The 19,009-nt window shown below is 40.3% G+C and overlaps 1 protein-coding gene across 2 annotated transcripts in view; it reads right to left on the bottom strand.

Moving 5' to 3' along the window:
* Window positions 1-1,325: 1,325 nt before the first annotated feature.
* Window positions 1,326-19,009, bottom strand: part of ANXA2 (annexin A2) — a 31,722-nt gene continuing 14,038 nt past the window's right edge. For both annotated transcript variants that reach the window (XM_086757637.1, XM_086757636.1), the window contains exons 4-13: window positions 14,096-14,190; window positions 10,837-10,950; window positions 7,769-7,859; window positions 6,355-6,434; window positions 5,962-6,021; window positions 5,218-5,311; window positions 4,430-4,525; window positions 3,418-3,476; window positions 2,622-2,744; window positions 1,326-1,712 (exon numbers count right to left, since the gene is read on the bottom strand). In XM_086757637.1, the coding sequence (XP_086613763.1) occupies window positions 1,653-1,712; window positions 2,622-2,744; window positions 3,418-3,476; window positions 4,430-4,525; window positions 5,218-5,311; window positions 5,962-6,021; window positions 6,355-6,434; window positions 7,769-7,859; window positions 10,837-10,950; window positions 14,096-14,190 (872 nt within the window). In that variant the 3' untranslated portion in view covers window positions 1,326-1,652. The remainder of the gene's footprint in view (window positions 1,713-2,621; window positions 2,745-3,417; window positions 3,477-4,429; window positions 4,526-5,217; window positions 5,312-5,961; window positions 6,022-6,354; window positions 6,435-7,768; window positions 7,860-10,836; window positions 10,951-14,095; window positions 14,191-19,009) is intronic.

Below are 19,009 nucleotides of genomic sequence, written 5' to 3'. Positions count from 1 at the left end.
TATCAGCCTTCAAAAGAGGGCTACAAACCAGGTAATGCCTGAGGGATAACAGCTGACACTTGCAGGCAGTTTTGTATTTCTAAAGGAACAACAGCTGGGAGAGGAGGAAATTATTTTCTCTTATGGCAACTATTTAATATTTATATTACAGTTGTACCCAAGGCCTCTGTACTGGGCAGCGTGTGGATACACAAGCACCCAAGGAGCACTCGGCCTCGGCCCTGGCACCAAGATGGCTGCTCCCCTCAGCCTTCACACCTGAGGGCCCAAACGCAACTGACAGCTAGAGAGAAAGCATTGCTCTTTGCACCTTTTTTCCTAACATTTGGATATGATTTTCATACCATAGCAGGAGATAATGTTAGAATATGACAAGAAAAGGGCATTCTACCGGGTAAACTTATTTCACGGCAGCTACAAGACTGAAATACCTGTCACCCCAGGGGGCAAGACAACCACCTGCAAGCCCCACTCACGGCTCTTCGCTGCGTGGTGGGCAGCCCGCAGCCCCCTCAGCCAGACAGGAGCCCGCACCACCCCCGAGAGGCAGGGAGGCTGATGGAAGCGGGGCAGCAGCGCCTTCCCGAGAGCCCTGCAGCCCAGCCGCCACTCCTCCAGCAGCCGCCGATGGGCCCCCCTGGCCCCTGCCTCCGCCCGCAGACCGGCTTGCGGGGAGGGCGGGAAGGAGGAGAAAGGGCGGGAAGGAGGAGAAAGGGCGGGAAGGAGGAGAAAGGGCGGGAAGGAGGAGAAAGGGCGGGAAGGAGGAGAAAGGGCGGGAAGGAGGAGAAAGGGCGGGAAGGAGGAGAAAGGGCGGGAAGGAGGAGAAAGGGCGGGAAGGAGGAGCTCCCCCCTCAGGAACAGAAGGCGCACCCGTTTTGTACCTCCTTGCTTCCTGGCCTGCTCTGACACACACTGCATGCCCTACTGCCAGGTCTTGTGAAGGAAACACTTGTGTTTGAGACAGGCTGGTTTAAGTGCTTCAGAGAGAGTCAAAACTATTCACTCCTCAACACACAAGTACAGCAAATGTTTAAATGTTTAAGAAGGATTCAAAAGTGTTTGCCCCTTGCACACAGGCAGAGCTCAGGTTTTAGTATCACTTATTTGGATGGGGGAAAAAAAAAGAAATAAAGAGAATGGGTTTGCTTCTGCTGAGAAGGTGAATCATTGAACAGGGGAAGGGCTTCGAGGCAGGAAGGTAAGGTTTCAGCCACAAGTAGTGAACCCGGGGAGGAAAAAAAAGCAACACAGAAAATGGACAGCGAAGGCTAAATACATATCAGTTGTTCACAGTTTTCAAATCAAAGGTCTGAAAGAGACTCGTCTTCTTAAAGTAAAACTTCAGTTTTATTTATGTTTTATTAGAAACATCGCACAGAGAGGCAGTCTTTCACAAGCACTTGTAACCTCATTTATCTTTGGAAGGTTAGTTTCTCTGGCTATACGCTGTTAGGACCTTCGGCAGAGCCAAGCAGAGCACTGCTGCTGAGAGAAGTGCACAACAGCACCAGAAAGCATACTACTACATCACTGGTCTTGCAGATATAAAGGCAAGTCAAGGTTAGCTAGGCAAGTCAATTTTTTTTCTAGGATTACAGTAAAATGAAGAGCAAAAAGGCATGTCGCTGGATTCGGGTTTCTTCCATCAGTGTTCAGTCCTCTCCACCACACAGATTCAGCAGTGCCCTCTGGTAATCTCCTTTTGTGTCTTGCTGTAAAGCAAGGGAAGAAAAATACAAAACACATATGAGGAAACAGTCACAAAACACGGAAGTCTATGCATTGCATTCTAAACCTGGGGGACAGACTATGTTTCGCACTTGAAGCCTTGTCAGCCTGGAGGAGACTAGACTCAGTTTTACTTATGTGTGAATTGAAATTATTTATCATTCTTGCAATACAAATGCAAGGCCAAGAAGGGAGAGAAATTTTGGTATGAAAAACAGTAACACAACAAAGGAAAGCTGAAGGACTCTGTTCTGTTCCTTCTCACTGATCAATGCAAAAATCATCCATCAAGTTCACTATTTTGAAAATTTGCTTATAATCTGACATCTTGAAGAAAAGATTTTGGCTTAAGATTTTGATGCAACTTCATTTACACAAGGACAAACATATCATATGCTGTTGCGAGAGTGGGTAGAAGACTAGTTTTCAAACAGATGCCCAAACTCTTTACCTACGCCCCAAGTTAAATAAAACCAGCACCTGTAGCTCCTGCCGAATCACAAAAATGGACAAAAATAGCTCTAGCTAAAAAGCCTACTGCTTGGGCACTGGAATGAAAGGGAGCAGCAATTTAGATGCTCTGCTTTCATTCAGCAATCACAGAACAATTCTGTTTTTTTCTTTTCTTTTGGTCTGAGGACTGGGACAGGTGAAGAGGATTTTCCTTCACAACACATCAGCTGATTGCACAAAGTCAAGTGGCTGCCAGGAGTTGTACCAGCTGCAGACTGTAGAGTTAAGGGTGGGTTTTTCAATAGTGGCAGGATAATAAGGTATTATTCTCACCGCAGCCTCTGAAACACCTCCCATGCATTCTAATAGTACGATTAATCCAATGAAGACTGCTGCAAAGGTCCATACAATTGATATAAAAAGAAAGCTGAAAAACTTACCTGGATGAAATAATAGAGAGATTTTCCATATTTCCTCTTGAATTCACTCTTAATTTTCAGCATGTCAACCTCGCAGCGGGAGACCATAATCCTGATAAGAACTTTGTCGCGGGTTCCCTTGCCCTACAAGCAGATACATATTGAGAACTGTCATAGGTGAAATGCATAAAAGGCTGCCGTACCTAATGGTAAGACAGCAAACTACACGCAACGGAGGTGTAGTAATAAAAGATACAATGAGTTAAATCTTCTAACTAAGGTCATTATGATGATCCAGGAATTTGAGCATGAACATACCTTTCTCATCTGAGTGTCTGACCAACTCCCAGTCACAAATCCAGCCACTTAGACTGCAGGTTCACCAAGAGCTCTTCCTGGTATTGCCTAATGCCTGTCACCAGGCATTTCGCTTTCATCCCTTTTATTGAGAAAGCGTTTTGAGGCAAATTTAGTGTTTTATTTTGGCACTTCAATAAACAGCTTTTTCTGCTATTAGCTCTTGGTTACCTGCAAAAGATGTGACTTACTTTGCTAATTATAATAAATTGATTTAATACAGATCATTATTAGGAGACCCTTCCCTTTATTTTCCTATACCAAATGCATCTGAATAGATCGGCTAGGCTCATAACTGTTAAAGAATGCTTTTGAACAATACTAAGTCACTGTAAATTATTCACATGCCAGTCACACATCATATGAATAAAGTGCCTCAGAATCAAAATCTGATGAAACGATGGTGAGGAAAAAAAAAAAAACAAACAAACCGAATAGAAGAAAGAACAGTGTTGCCTACCTTCATGGAGTCATACAGCCTGTCCGCAAAATAGAGCTGCTTGTTCTGAATGCACTGGACTGAATAGAGAGATAAGAATAGTTAAACATCCTGCCCATACATGGAATAGTAGAACATAGAATCATTGAGCCATTTTTAAAGACATGATAAGTAGTCAAAACAAGGTTTTCAGCAAAAGTTTCTCCGAAATGGGACAGAAATTATTTTTACCTGTGTTGTTACTTCGAAGCTGTTTGGCTAAGCTTGTGATTGAATGACAAATGCTTACAATCTGAGGAAGTATTACCCTCCATCACTAGCATCATTTCAGAACGCTAACCCTCCTCCACACACACACCACAATTCATTATTCCAGTTCTTCAAGCAACCTGTTTTCTGAAAACACTCCTTGTATGCTAATCCATGAGAAGTCTCCCTTTCAAGGCTCAGCTGTTTATTCTCCATTTGCATTACAGAGCTCTCAGTTCACCCTTAGCCTGAAATGCATTTTCCTCTTAAAGAATTTCCTCTTAAACTTGGAGACGTTCTTGTTGTCTTCATCTCATGCCACAGTACCATCTTACACCCTGCCTCCCCATTTCAGAGCAGTGCCGTATCAGCTCTTTTATTAGCCTCTAGCATCCTCCATTGCCTGTCTTCTCCTCTCACACACATACAATGTTGTCTCTCCAGCCTATGTCTATATCAAATACTTAATGTATTCAGCTATAGTTCCAACCTTTTGTTTGTGGAAACAAACATGAAGACTTTGTATCGAACAAAAGTGGAACTAACAACAGATGACAAAACACATGCATTTTTTATTTTCACCTGGAAAGCAAGGGCAAAAATATGCTACTTCTCAATACCTGAATATCCTGAAACACACTAGTGGATCCAATAATGCCAACATGTCCATTTTTTTTCTTATCCAGCAACACAGAGGCAGCTGGCCCCCATCCTTATCATGTTACGCTGCAAAAGCGCTGAAAAGATCCCATCTACAGATACTCTTTACTTCAGAGTAACTCACCAAGATTAAGGAAGGCATTCTCCAGATCTCCCTTAACCTCCTTCTTGATGCTCTCCAACATATCATATGGGCTGTAGCTCTTGTACCTGTCAAACACTATGACAAGAAAGAAAACGGTTGAAATCGAAACCAGACCAAGAACTGGTAAAAGTAATCACCCAAATCAAAAACATAGAGACAATAATGCAGAGGCACATGATTATAAAATATCTATCCAAGTCCTTCTGAGAACTTTATCTTAAGTACAGCCCAAGTTTGTTCAGCTCACAGTCAAGTTCCTATTCTATGGCCTTTTTGTTTTCCTGAACACCTACATAATCTGGTAAAATACCATTTAATCCCTTCCTAGTATTTTTTGAAACAACGGTGATTTAGGCCCTGAAAAGAAAAGTCTTCAAATGACTTTTCCATGTGCTTCTTACAGCTTCTCAGAGCTGCTTTTGTGAGTCTTCACTGCCAGATTTAAACATATGATATAGCTAAGAAACCCTAGGACAGAGGGAAAAGCTGAAGGACTTCTCAAGGTCTCCTGCAGCCATGTTTTCTAGATTTGTAACATTTTTGTTCTCAGTATACCTGACATCCTGTGAAATTAACACATCCACAAAAATAACTATTTTTTTTTTGCAAAAAATTAACAGCTTGGACATGAATTAAGATTTATGAGATCTCCTGTGTTTTATGAGTGCTTTTCACACTCATTTCAGTCATATCTGGGACAAAATAGTTACCATTTTGGTATGATTTTTCTCCTATAGGAAAAAAAAATAATGTCTCTTGCACAGTACCTTTCTGCAGGTGGGGGACACTTCGTTCAGTCATAATGTTGATCCACTTGGGGACATCAGTCCCCTTTCTCTTCACACCAGCATCATAGAGCTCCTGGGGTTAGAATGAAAAGCAAAATCATGAAAATCAGGAATGAAACAAGAAGCCATCGCAAATGTATACAATGCCTTTACTGGAAAACAAGCACTACTGGAACTGTGTCAGTGGGAGAAACACAGAAGGACACATGGTTGTGCAGACCGCCAGGACAAGATCTATGGATCTAAGCTGAAACTAACACTAATTACTTTGTATTTACCCCTATCTACAGGTGTCATTCTGTATTTAGCTCTGTTTTCCTCAGCAGAACTGCTCTAGACACATACAGATGTAATAAACAAGCATTACCAGCCATTAAGTGCAATGACACTTCTCTCAAGCTTACACAATTACTTGGTTGCAACCAGTCTTCGCCATGTATGTGTTTCCTTTTGTTAAAGGCTCTCCTGCTCAGTGTGCCTAAGGGAAATATCAGAGAGCTTCTGTGTAGGTACTACTGGGTAAGTAGCCCGTGAAAACTGGTAACTGAAGGTATCAGGACTGCAAGTGGCAGATACCTTGATAGCATGCAAACATTATTGTGCAAGACAATCTGAAATATACACTTCCATAAAAGTTTCTCACTACCATAGCATTTGTACTTTCAATAACCCCAAAAGCTCGATCAACTCGTAAGACATTTAATGGTCATTACCAGCACTTACCCTAGCATCTTGGTCAATCAGCTCATAATCAATCACAGAGGTATCTTCACACCTTTTGCCCTTCAAACAAGGACAGCAGTATTTAGAAAAGGTTTAATAGACAGTAAGCAGTTTGCTATATGCATATTCTCTTCTCTTTGGTTTTTTTTAATCTGAATTTGCTAAGTGAGTAACAGTATGCTCCATCCCCATTACGAAGCTGCTGCTATGAATGCTGCATTTCTGCCCAAATACTTCACCCTTCAACATTTGAATATATTTTTCCCCAAAAGACAGTGAAAATACAAGGAAATGTAAAAGTCAATCAGAAGTACAGTTGTTTACTGGCAGCCATTAGTCAGTTACCAAAGGGCAGGCACATTAGGAAAAGTGGAAAAACATGAACAGACCTACCTTGGCCAGGGCAACCATTAGTTTGCGGAAGTCACCAGATGTGTCTGATATAATGTCCTTTTCCAGTTCTGTCTTGTACACTAGAAAACAGATTTTTTTTTTTTTCAGGTAAATGGTGTCCTACAAATACTCCTTTACAAGAAGAACAGCTGCTACGTACTGCATTTTATGCACACAAAAAAACCAGCTACAATCTAAGTCACATGTGGAAGACAATGAGAACAAATGCATGCTTGCATACAACAAAACCAACATTGCTACCAGCTAGTCAGGAGAGTTCCCAGGCAATCAAAGTCTGTGGTGGAAAGATAACAGGAAAGCCTGAGACTATTAAAAGGAAGGGAATATTGTTTTAAGCTCAATATCCCGTTACATCATTCTTAGCTACCAATTAATGTTTCTTTGTTTGATAAACATTGCATTTATGACTGGACAACTGCAATGACAAGTTTAATGCAAAAGAGAAAAGCTGTTGTGATAAATCAAAGGACTATTGTGTGCGGTTCTGGTCTATTGTCTAAACATCTTCACTGCTTTCCAAGTGGTAACACTCTATATTGCTACAAAATCACATTCTCTCTTCAACAGCAACCTGATCTACAGCAGCAACATTCTCTTTGCTGACACAATTATTATTATTTTTTAATATCAGTCATTAAGGCTACATTGGTTTTGTTTGTCCTTTTTGACACACCCAGCACCTTATCAGAATTGCTTGACAACTATTAAGCATTAGCATACAGCAATTTTCCACATTTCAATCTATTTGTGGTGAAGCTCAACTCTGAAGCTTAGGGAAACAAACAAGCACTGGGCTGCTGCGCTACTGAATTGTGATAAACCCAGTCACAACGGCCAATACAAAAATATAAGGAATATTAAAGGAAAAGACAGATCTTACATCACTTGTATTTACTTATAATCAACTAAGAATTACATCTTCAATCAGATAACACACTTTAGAAAAGTTGAAAAACAGAATATATGCTTTTATGAAGATTTATTTCATGTATTTTCTGACAGGTTTAGCAAATAAACTTACAAGCTTACTTCAGTAGCTTTCAGATTCACCTACTTATTACATAATTGATCCTAGAATCCATAAATCTAACATCATTAATTCTGTCAGTATGCACAGAACACACGCAGCTTACCAAAAAATCCCCATTTAGACACAGCTTACACGAGTAGTAAATGTTCTCCCGTTTGCTGCTACCAAGCAACAAAATGAAACTATATAAACGCACACAAATAGCCAGACAACAGTACAAAATAGTACCTTATGTCCAACTGCCAGAGAATCAAAGGAGATAATGTGAAAGTAACTCTAATAATCAAACTCACACTGGGGGGAGCTTATAGAAGTAACTTAGTGTAAAAACGTAGTACATTGACACTTTCAAAGTACACTCACTTTCCCTGTAGACTCTGTTAATTTCACTAAGCTCCTGATTTGTTCGTGAGCAGATGATTTCAATGAGCGTGTCTTCATCAGTTCCCAGACCCTGCAACACATATATGATTCAGTTAGGTGCTGGAAATGAACAGCCATGCTTGAGTAGTTTAAAAATATTTTATAGACATCTCCTTTTTCCCACTCTAACAGTTTCACAACCATTTAGGGATGTTTTTTGCTGACTGTGTCTGAGAAACTCCAGATGGAAGATTTTCAGTCACCAAATGCTACCCCAATAGCTTTGAGATCTTGTAGATATTATCTCTGGGCAATGTGCATTTGCTGTGAGTGCCTGTAACACTCGTGACCTCTCCACCAGCATAACTCAATGAGGTCGACTTAATCCACATGTGTTTTCTGTCCATTGAGAACACAAGAAGAAAATCCAATTCTTAGCATGCAAATGAGCAGCAATCAACTTGTTCCTCCCTGCTTTTCTTCCCCACCTCTCTCCATACAACTCCTCCACTCTAAACACAAAGCCAAGGATGACACCATCATTAGCCTTGGCCTCGTCTCCAAGTCAGCAAAGATTTAAGCATGTTCTGAATTTCTAGCTAACAGCCCCTCTTGAATTGTCCATATTTTCCGTGTACTTCACAATGCACAAATACAGATTAAACAATGTTACTATTGGCTATAGTAATGTCAAGAAATAAAAATGTATTTAGTTTGATAAACTCAATATTCAGATTTTATATTTTTTGAACATCCTGAGAGGTCTTACGTAATATTTCAAAGCCACTTTTATGATCAAGGTCAATGAAGAATCAGGACTTTGAACTAAGCTGCATTACTGCTGTTTAAAAAGTAATATAGGTATTAGCACTGTAACAAAATTACAAACCATATCAAAATTTATCAGCTGTCAATTCAACCTTATAGTAACTGAGATACTCCAAAATAATGTGGCTTTATCAATGTGCTCTAAACCTTGTTCAATGATTTAATATAGATAAATAGTCAATTTAAAAAAAAAAAATTAAAAATTGCTAACAACACTGCAATATTCTTGCACCTGGAGAAAGACAGGAAACTCTGACGGACACGCTGAGAACAGAAGATTAACTTGGGTAAGCTGAAGACTTTTCTCTCTCCAGAGACCACTGAGGATGTCTGGGTTACTACCTGGTAAAGCCACCGGGCAGCCAGATGCTTCAGTATTTTTTTAAAAAACTTTTTTAAAAAATAGACTCCGCTGGTCACCTTTTTAAATTCTGTTTTGTTTCTTCACTACCAATGAACTGTGTTCATACTAATCTCCGCACCCTCATCTTCCAGCATCACCAACAGACAGAAAAAAAAAAAAAGAAAACCCACTCTTAGACCTCCTGTTAGGATGCTGTTTGTTAAGCCCATCTGTAACAGAACGTCATTTAGTATGTGGCAAAAGTGGGCATGGTTTGCACAGGACTCCAAGAGGGGTCTGCTGGGTGACACCTTGGGAAAGCTTCTCATGCTGCAGTCTTTCACATGTGGAAAAAGAAGGTATTTATGTGGAAAACTACCCTCTTGAAAAAAGTGCCTCTATTGAAAGGGGGGAAAAAAAAAAAAAAAGAGAGGACTAAAACCAAGCAATTTTATAAAAATGGCTCATAGGAAAGCTTTCCACAGAGTGGTTCTAATAAGTATCCTGGGAAAACATGAAGGTTAACAAAATTTCCCAAGAATGTGTACCAGAAAAATAATTAACTCCACAATAATAACTTTGCTTTACCCAACTTTGACTCCCATGTCATAGCTTATCACGCCATCTATATCAAGTCAAACTTAAGCTCAGGCAAATTCAAAATATGAGACTAGGTGCTGGGGAGTTGGGAACAGGTGACCTATGGAGAGAACAGAATATTCTACACTTGTGGCTGCTCCAAGGTAATGGTTTGATCTTTGGGCTCTAAATACAGCATAAATGCTATATAAGTATATAGTCATCCTAAACATAACATATCAGATGTAGGACATAAAAAAAACCCCAACAAACCAACAACAAAAAACCAAAACCAAACTATTCTGATTCACAGTAAATCATGGGCAGCCTCTACTTAAACCAGAAGATGGCAGCATCTGATTACTCAAAGAAGGGATTTGGCCCATAATTAGAGTTACCATCTCCGTACTGGGTTGGTTTTTTGGGTTTGGGTTGGGTTTTTTGGGCAGGGGGGCAAGGCAGGGTAGGGGAGCTGTGTGTTTGCTTGCTTGCTTTTTAAATCCTTTTCAAAGACTGGAGAAATTAATTAATCAGTTTTTTGGTCTTGTTCTGAATTTCAGACATATTTTAATATTTGGGTTTTAATTATTTTTTTTTTAAATTAACCTCGTCAAGAACATTCAGAATTTAAGTGATGATTACAAATTCCCAAACCTTAGTTTGCTTAGAAAGGTGAATGCACTGCTACAAGCAGCTCTCTAAGTCTTGTTTCAGTGGCCTGCAGAATGGATATTTCTAAACCAGCAATCTATTCCACGTTTGCCTGTGATTGCAGGGGACTGAACACAATGACTCAGTGCTGCGCTGTTTCTCCAAACACTGCTTTTGATGCTTCATCCTCCTCCTCCTTGTGTTCTACACAGAGGCAGGACTGGTACAGGATGTTCTTTCAAGATCAGACATACGACCCCGTAACTGGAACCTACTGTTTAAGCCTATAAATGCTAGCAGAAGATTTAATGGCTCCAGCAAGCAGCTGCTCTTGTAATGTTTTTTTGTACCATGAACCTGTATATTGTTTTTAAGAACACTCAGCAAAGTAGCAACCAGCCAGAGCAGGCTATCAGTTATTCCTGACCTGATGAAAATTATTTTTTTCCTTGAAGAGAGGATTTAATTAACAGCTTAAAATCACACGGATCCAGAATTTCTCTCGTTCTGGATGCCTTGCAGCTGGATACTTAAACTGTAGTACTAAAAAAAGAAACCCACTAATCAGTGGACATGCTTGAAAACCACAGCCTTGGATATGAAGTCCATACTCATTCCTGAGACAGCAACATCAGACTAACACACTTAATTTTCCAAGCTCGTTTACCTTCATGGCAGCTTTCAACTCAGAGGCATCATACTGTGCTGGTGTCTTCAGCAGGCCCAAGATCACTGCCTCCAAATGACCCGACAGAGCAGACTTGAGCGCTGCAGAAAGTTCCTGTAAAAAAGGAGGGATGATGGAAGAAAAATAAAGCTCACTTCTGATCTCCAGAGAATTTTGCCTGTAGTGCTTTAAGTCTTCAAGCCTGCAACAGTGCTTTTTACACAGCTGACAAGGAAACAGAACATAAAGAGCTTTTCTTGTGTGAAAGTCTAGGGAAGAAATTAGGGCAAAGGATTTTTTTTCTCATCCTTTGAAAATAAGAAGAAAACCACTAGTGGCTGACAAAGTGCTGGGAAGCATGGTGCAGACACATCTGAACAGCTCTGCTCCAGTCTTGAAGCGCTGACACTTTGTTGGAGCTACCAAGCACAGATGGATCTGAGTTTGACTCCCTGTGGTCAGTACTCCTCCGTCACGTTCCCACAGTTCTCCCAGTAACACTGTATTATTGTGTTTTTCCTATTATCCCAGCCCTTTACTAGCTGAGGCATCGGAAAATTGACCGCAGTTATTCCACTGTACAGGCTTAGTTCCCAAACATCTAGCTGAAGAGAAAAAAAATCATCCCTGAGCACAGAAAAATTATCCCTGTCTTCAAGGAAACTATCAGAAGTGTGCAGCCAGAGTCTCTGTTGTCAGTCAATCCTCGAGAAAGAAACAGTCAGGTATGCTCACTTCACAGGATCCATGCAAATCTATAGCAAATAAAGTCAGAGGCGTGTCCTTTTTTATGGGTTTCAGATGCAATTTGAATAACACGAATGTCAGCTTCATTGCAGTGTAGTTACAAAGCTGAAATCCCTGGGATCAAGTCTGGGGTTCGCACAGATCAATGTATCCCCTAAGCTGAAGTTAAGGCTGTAGCATTCCGAAGAGAACTGGTGCATTTCAATTGCTGGTTTCTACACTGAACTACTTGTGAGCTCGAGGGGCAGAGGAAAAGGGAGAAGAGAAAGTGACCTCCGCAAAATGGCAGAGAAGTTTGTACCAGAGAGATAAAGAGCCAAGGCACTGAATCCGTTTCCAGAGTCACCCTTTTAATCCGGGCACCAATATATCCTAACACCATACGCACTTACTGCACGCATTGACCAAGGCAGTGAATGCGGGTTTTTGGCATCTAGCTGCTCTAGTCTAAAAAATATTTTAGTGGAGTAACTCAATTTTGGATAAAAAAACTTGTGTGAAAACAGGTTCTTCAGACATCAGCTGAAACAGCAATGATACCACATATCTCTACAACAAATTGTAGGACAATGCCATGAATTCCAATTAGCTGAGTGAAGTTTTTGCCATCTTTGCACTTTGGTGTGAAGGAAATACAAATCACTACAGTAAAATTTACCAAAATAACTGCAACAAAACACCTCAAACTGAACTAACCACCTGCCCTCATATTAGCAGGCTTCTGGAGAAATAAGGTCTTCGCGCCCTGCCAGGAAAGCAGGGTCTCTGCCACAGCTAGGAGCACTCTGAGAGAGAAATGGGAAGCAGATATCTGACAGATATCATTAATTTATAAACAGCAAAGAGAAAAGGTTTTGCTAAGTATTCCAAATGAGCATGTGGATACTAGCAGTTCATTTCAAAGTCACTGGTGGCAGTTAGGACTGACCAGACACATACAAAAACACACATGCAGAACCCCCAGTATCCACCGGTAGCTCCATTAACGCTGGTGACGGGGAAAGATTGCACAGATCAAACACTGTTCCTCAAGACTACCAATAGTTTCCATTAGACACATTTCCACTCGAAGCAGTGAAAAACAGAGGTAGATCTGTGGCTTTTTAGAATTAATATGTTCTATTGAAAAAACCTGCAGTGCAAAAAACCATGCAGCCCAGTACAACACAACACATTGACAAAGGAATCTCTACAACCTGTTGCCAAAGAAAAACATGAGATACTGTCCCTAGAAGATACACTTACATGTCTTTTCATATCCCACTTCCTTCTCTCTTGCCATTCCCTTGTTTATTTTACTAAGTGGTTTCTACTGCACATTTCCATTGTTTCTACAGACTGTTTTATTCTTTGGCACTTGTTAAACACGATACACTCAGTTTGCTATTGGATGATAGCAAGGAAAAAAGTGAGAGAGAAACACTTAGATGAAGAAGACTGCAGATTTTCTTGACTGTGCATTTTTGCGGTCATGCAAAACATTTAACAAAGCTTTAAGTGATCCGTTTCACTACTCGTGTCCGCTTATAGGCATGATCCTCCCAGTGCCCACAGGGTGTGACCTCCCGGCTGCAGCCATTGCACATGCATGCGACCAACTTGTGCGTGCTTCTGCATGTGCCTGTATCACCTGTGCACAAAAGCTGGTGCATTTCAAAAACGTAACTCTACATTTACATTCTGTTTCAGATGAGCATTCTGGGCAGCTATTGGAGAACTACCGTTTTGGGAAACCTGAAAGAGACACATTCATCACAATCCTAACTCTATACAAGCTGCTTCTTTTTCATGGGGATAAAACTTCAATTAGGGTAGGATTCTTAAAACTTCAAAAGCCAAGAGAACAGCTCTTGCCTTCCAGATAGCAAGAGTAATTAAACAAATTCTGCACACATTTTACAGATTTCTCTCCATCAGTAAATCAGTACCTAAGGTATTTCTGACAGGATAACATCTAGTGATAGTTCAACTCATTAGATCACTTTGTTCCACATCAGCAGCACTCATAGCACAACCAACCGCAGTAGTTTCTCATTAAAGCTAGCTCTCCAAACAGAAACAGAACACTTTCCTTATGCTGAATTGTCTTAATAAACTAAACCAACCAAACAAACAAAACAACAAAAAAACAATCCCCTTTCATCTTTTCCTTCTAACTGAGGCATTTCATGTCAGTGGCCTTTCACTATTGTTTAGCATATTTCATCAGGGAATCCTGTGGCTGGCTGGCTGACGTGTCACTCATTGTGATTTCTGAAGGTGCTATGAAATCGCCACCTCATACAGATTTCAGTCCCAGTTGCACATACTTGAGAAATCTGGAAGTCCCACCAGCCGTAAACAGTGACAGCATGAACAAAGTAGATGTATCTTTCATTTCAGTGAAAAGAAAAACCAAGTAATACTTATCTCCAGTTTACATCCATTTAACTGTGAAACATGTAAGTCCTGAACAAACTAACTGTTCACAAGAAAAATATTCAATACTTGGTATTTCTTCATATTTTGCTACCTTTTTGGTCCTCCTCTGATAGGCAAAAGCAATATCCTGCCTCTGTTCATTGCTGCGGTTTGTCAGGATGTTGATGATGGTGACCTCATCCACACCTACAAAGACATAAGACAAAGTGTTAAAGAAGCTTTCTCGTTATTGTTCTTTTTGTATTAATATCTTTTCTGACACTCAGAACATACTGTATGTGCTGTCTGGAGCAGAGCTCAACAGATCTCATTAGTTAGTATGTGTCATGTCCTGGCCTTGGAGAAAGGGCAACAAACTAGAGCCCAAATTTTTTATGTGATGCAGATCTTTGCATACACAGGCATGTATTCACCTCAACAAAGTCTAGTTTGCGACCAGCTTTGCTCCTTCTGTGTTCTGCATCACTTGTGTGTCTGTGTGCTTGTGCTCAGCCACTCTATATTCGGCACAGAAAGTTGCTTAAGAACATAGGCTTTAAAACTGACATGCACTTGTATTTACTGAAGTCTGCCCTGTCATTTCAGTAGAGTGTTTTCCATTAAGTCGTCTTAATAAAGCAGTTTTAATTTCTGTTTAACCCATAGTGACTTTACCACTCCAAGTACAAAACCAGGAAAATAAAACAGTACATTTCATTCTCTTAGCAGCTCGGAGTCTCAGAAGACAAGGGTTTTTTGACACTCGAAGAACTATGTATGCGCTACTTCTTTTTAAATCATCACTTGACGATCCACGCTGAGTTTTAACTAGCATGCCTAGAGGAGCTGGATGCTCAAACTCCCAACCTATCTTTTAAGTAAGTGAACTGCACATCAATAAAGGTTTAGCTTTAAGTGAAGTTTTGGAAATTCGTGCACTTAAATGCAACTGCAGGCCGAATGCGAGGTGATCATTAAGGTTTATTACAAGTTAAAAGCCAAAGCGTGCACCGAGGGTTAGATACGCTGGCTGCCAGTAGAACCTAACATGCACCACAGCTTCAGATCAACGCAGGCCAGTGCATATAGAGAGAAAGCTTTTATGTTGTACAGCAAGCAGGATTTGCAGGTGTTATTTCCTAGATACAGCTACTTGCTACTCTATGTTCTTTCTGATGCAGGCAGCATCTTGTGACTTTTCCCCCTGCTCCTGCCTACCGCTGCTGACTTGCAATTCAGATTCCCTCTTGTTTTCCCCACTTCACTTGCTGCTTTTAAACTGGATTCTCCTGAACTTGCACAGTTCTTCTGAGCGGCACAGTTCTTCCTCTGATCACAGTTCTAATCTGCAGCTTGCTCTTGGAAACTCAAAAGATAGCCCAGAGCCTGCTTGGCTTGGAGGCTCTTGAGCTTCTTGAGATAAACCTGGAGCACCTGACTTATCTCTGTATCCTGTGATAGGGCTCTAACTGAACGGAGATACAATTGCCACACCCTGCAAGCATCCACATCTCCCAAAGTCCTCCTTGCAAGGACAGCTACCCTTCGTTCATTCACATCAACAGAAAGAAGAAAATAAATAAATAAATAAATAAAATCAAACAAGCTGTATTTATATTCCCTTAACTAAGCATTATATTGTATTAAATACTTTCTCTTGCTATGAAAGCTTATAGAAACTGCCCTTGCAAGAAGCCAGTCCCCATTACTCAAAGGAAAATGTTTAGAAATGTAAGCCTCCCTGCCACAAGGTAAAAGAAAATAACTATTAGCTACAGATACAGTGCAGCTGGGGAGGGGAAAAAAAAAAAAAAGAAAAAAAAAGAAAAAAAAAAAAAGAGTTGGAGTAACAAATAAGAAAAACAGTGTGGCATGCTTTGACACTGAACATATCTGAACAGAAGTGAAAAGGCCAGCCCAGGTGCACTTAATCAAACAGTAGGCAGTTGAAATTTCGAAAGGCCTGGGTGAGGACACACTAGCTTGCTCAAGTAAAATCTGATTTTGAATTTAATTTTCTTACTCTGTTTAAAATAGCAAACACAACTACATTTCTATAGGGTAATTATAATATTTTTCTTAGAATGCTCTGTAAAAAGACATAAGTGAAAGAATTTGCGTCCCCTTCCCCAGTTCTCCAACGCACATTGGTATCTCTATCACTGAATTCAGCCCCTCGGTTAAATGTTCGTTTGTACGTCATGGACACGACTGGTTAGCCAAAGCTCTCTGGATACATCATTCAAACACAGGTGGAGAGTAACAGCACAGCTGGAAATAATGTCAGATAATAAAGTCGCCAAACAGAGGAGTTAGCGTAGCTTAAAACTGGGCAGAGGTGACAGCTAGAACTTCTTGTTACGCTCAAATATCAAGCTAACCTACAGCCGTGCTGTGCAGCCTTTTGGGTTGGACTATTTCCAGACTCACCGGATGACGCTTAGAAGAGGCAAAACTATTTCTAGACATTGCACATACAATACAGTGCATATTCTTCTGCAGCAGAAAGATGATGCGCAACTAGATGTTTCTTCTGGCGAGTTGCGTGCCAGGTTTTGAAGCAAATAGGTGGCCCTAATCCAGATGTCAGAACAAGCCCAGAGTTTTGGCTCACGTCTCTCCATTTACTACAAATATTATCAATAGCTTCTTTCACATTTGCACATGCATCAGTGTAAATGACGACTTTTTGATAAAAAACAGAAAGTAAGGAGTGGATCAGCAGCTACTAGCAGAATTCGGATCGCTGCCAGAATCCATCTACATTTATTTTCCTTATTACCCAAAGTAACCTCACAGCAACTTGAAACAAAGGACTGCAACAGATACTATAAAATTAATCACATCAACTGTGAATGTTGCAAAAGACCTTTTAGCCTCTAGCTACAGAATCTAAAACAATGTGTCAAATGCAAGACTCCTTTCTCCCTCTTCACCACTTCTTTCGTGACGAAGCACTGTACTCGACAGCCTCACGTCCTTAGCTGATGCTGAGGCAGACCTACAGCAGTGCTCTTACTCACGCAAGCTTGGCCTGCAAAAGCCAAAAGGCCCTGGAAAGCATCATATCTTAGCTACAGATTTTGGTTTGAAAACATGCTGACTGCACATTTCAGCTATAATCTACTCGTGCACATTTTAAAATGTTCCCATTTTATAAAAAAAACAAAAAACAAAATTCTCCCAGTCCAGAAATGGCCACACACAGACACAGAGACATTGGGCCTTTCAGCTGTAGCAGGGCCACAGCATGAGCCAAGGCCATAAGCTTTTTAATAAATTATAAGCACTTAAACCATTCTTGGCACTCAAAAATGGCAAATGACATTTTCAAGTTTTATCGCAACTGCCTTAGATTAGAAGCCCACAAATGACTGCATCCAAGTTTCTTATTCATATGCTTTGTGGATGGAAATATGTAGTTAACTCATTGCTCTGGCATTTAAAGGAAAATAAGCGCTTGTACTTCACACTTGGGAATCTCGCTGCATGGACAGGATGCTGACTCACATCTGCTGAGATGGGGTGGAGCAGGAGAGCAGCTCAAACATTTCTCTTTGCTGTTCACTAGAATTTCTGGAAGCTTCAGGGTAATGAAACAAAAGTTTATTTTCAAATTTATTCCGGCTGGGCAGATTTTATCAGTGCATTTCTATCAATGAGTAACTGAAAAATAGACATTGTGGTTCACAACTTGTTTTAAAACAAGAAAATTCCTTGCAGATGGACATGAACTTGATGGGGGCGGGGTGGGGAGTGTGGGGAAGTAGATCTTGAAAAAAATTCCTCTGATTAATAATGACTTTTCTCCTAAAACGGGCAATCTATTGTGTCAGTAAGATCGCAGTGTTATGGCTCAATCAGAGAAAAAAAAAAAAAAAAAAAAAAAAGGAAATTAACATAACCAGAGATCAGTTACAGTTTTAAATTTGTTTAAAAGACACTGTACTTGAATTTCCATGAGCCAAAACAACAGCACGAGCATTGTTCTCAACAAAATGGATTATATGGACAGTCACTTAACTATCTAGGATGAGGTGAGAACAGAGCTAGCGTACTTTGATTTTGCAACAGCTGGCATACATTCATTCAGCTCATTTACTAGAAGCCCGCCCTTTTAAATTTCATTTTCAAAGACAGCATGGACAGACTACCAGAAGCTATTTCTGTCCTAACATCATAGAGAGATTGTCAGTCTACATGAATGAATGAAATAGGATTGCAGTTGGCCTCAAACGATTTGTGGGAGGTGTACGTGGTTAGCCCTTGTGAGACCTCAACACCATTGTGTATCTGGTACCACCGCAGTCCTAGGACTGATTCTCATGATCTGCAGTGTCCTCTTTTCCTGGGATAAAACCCTGATCCTGCTGGAGTCAAAGGCAAAAACTTAGATAAAGTAAGACCATAATTTCAGCTCTGCTATTTTGCTTGGCAAGATTTCCCAAACCATGTCGCAATGAAGTATTTCTTTACTGATACTATGAATATTCTGAATATGTGCCTGATGCAGTTGGGTGGATTTCAGGCACTATATGATAATCGGCATCAGGATGCCAGCAGATTTTCTCTAAACTTTTACTTTGTAACATTAAAAACTCTCTTACAAGGCAAAGGCATGTTGGATATACTATATAAATAGTGAGTTCAATCTTACAGAAAACCCCCTGTTATGGTTTACACCTTGTAACTGTTTTACCATTTTCAGGATATAATGAATTTATTATAGACATATGTTATAAGCGCTTTCCTACAAACAAACCTGTGTGTGAACTCTGCCAGTCATGGAATAAAACAATACACCACGAGATCTCAATTAAAGCGCGTGGTTTAGCTTGCAAGTAAGTAACTATTTACAACCTAGTCTGACAATAAAATTATATAACAAAGTATTTGAGACACACAAAGTCACAATGCCAGGGAATAAATCTGAAATAGAAGAGAGACTTCAGCAGTCATCTTTCCTACAAAGAAATAAAAGGAAACCTAAACACACGCTCTGTTACTATTCTTCTAGTTAGTTTCT

This window comes from Chlamydotis macqueenii, chromosome 12 (assembly GCF_036417535.1).
Source record: "Chlamydotis macqueenii isolate bChlMac1 chromosome 12, bChlMac1.mat, whole genome shotgun sequence".
NCBI lineage: Eukaryota > Metazoa > Chordata > Aves > Otidiformes > Otididae > Chlamydotis > Chlamydotis macqueenii.
Note: the sequence above shows the minus strand (reverse complement) of the source record. Positions and strands in the feature narration are given on the sequence as shown.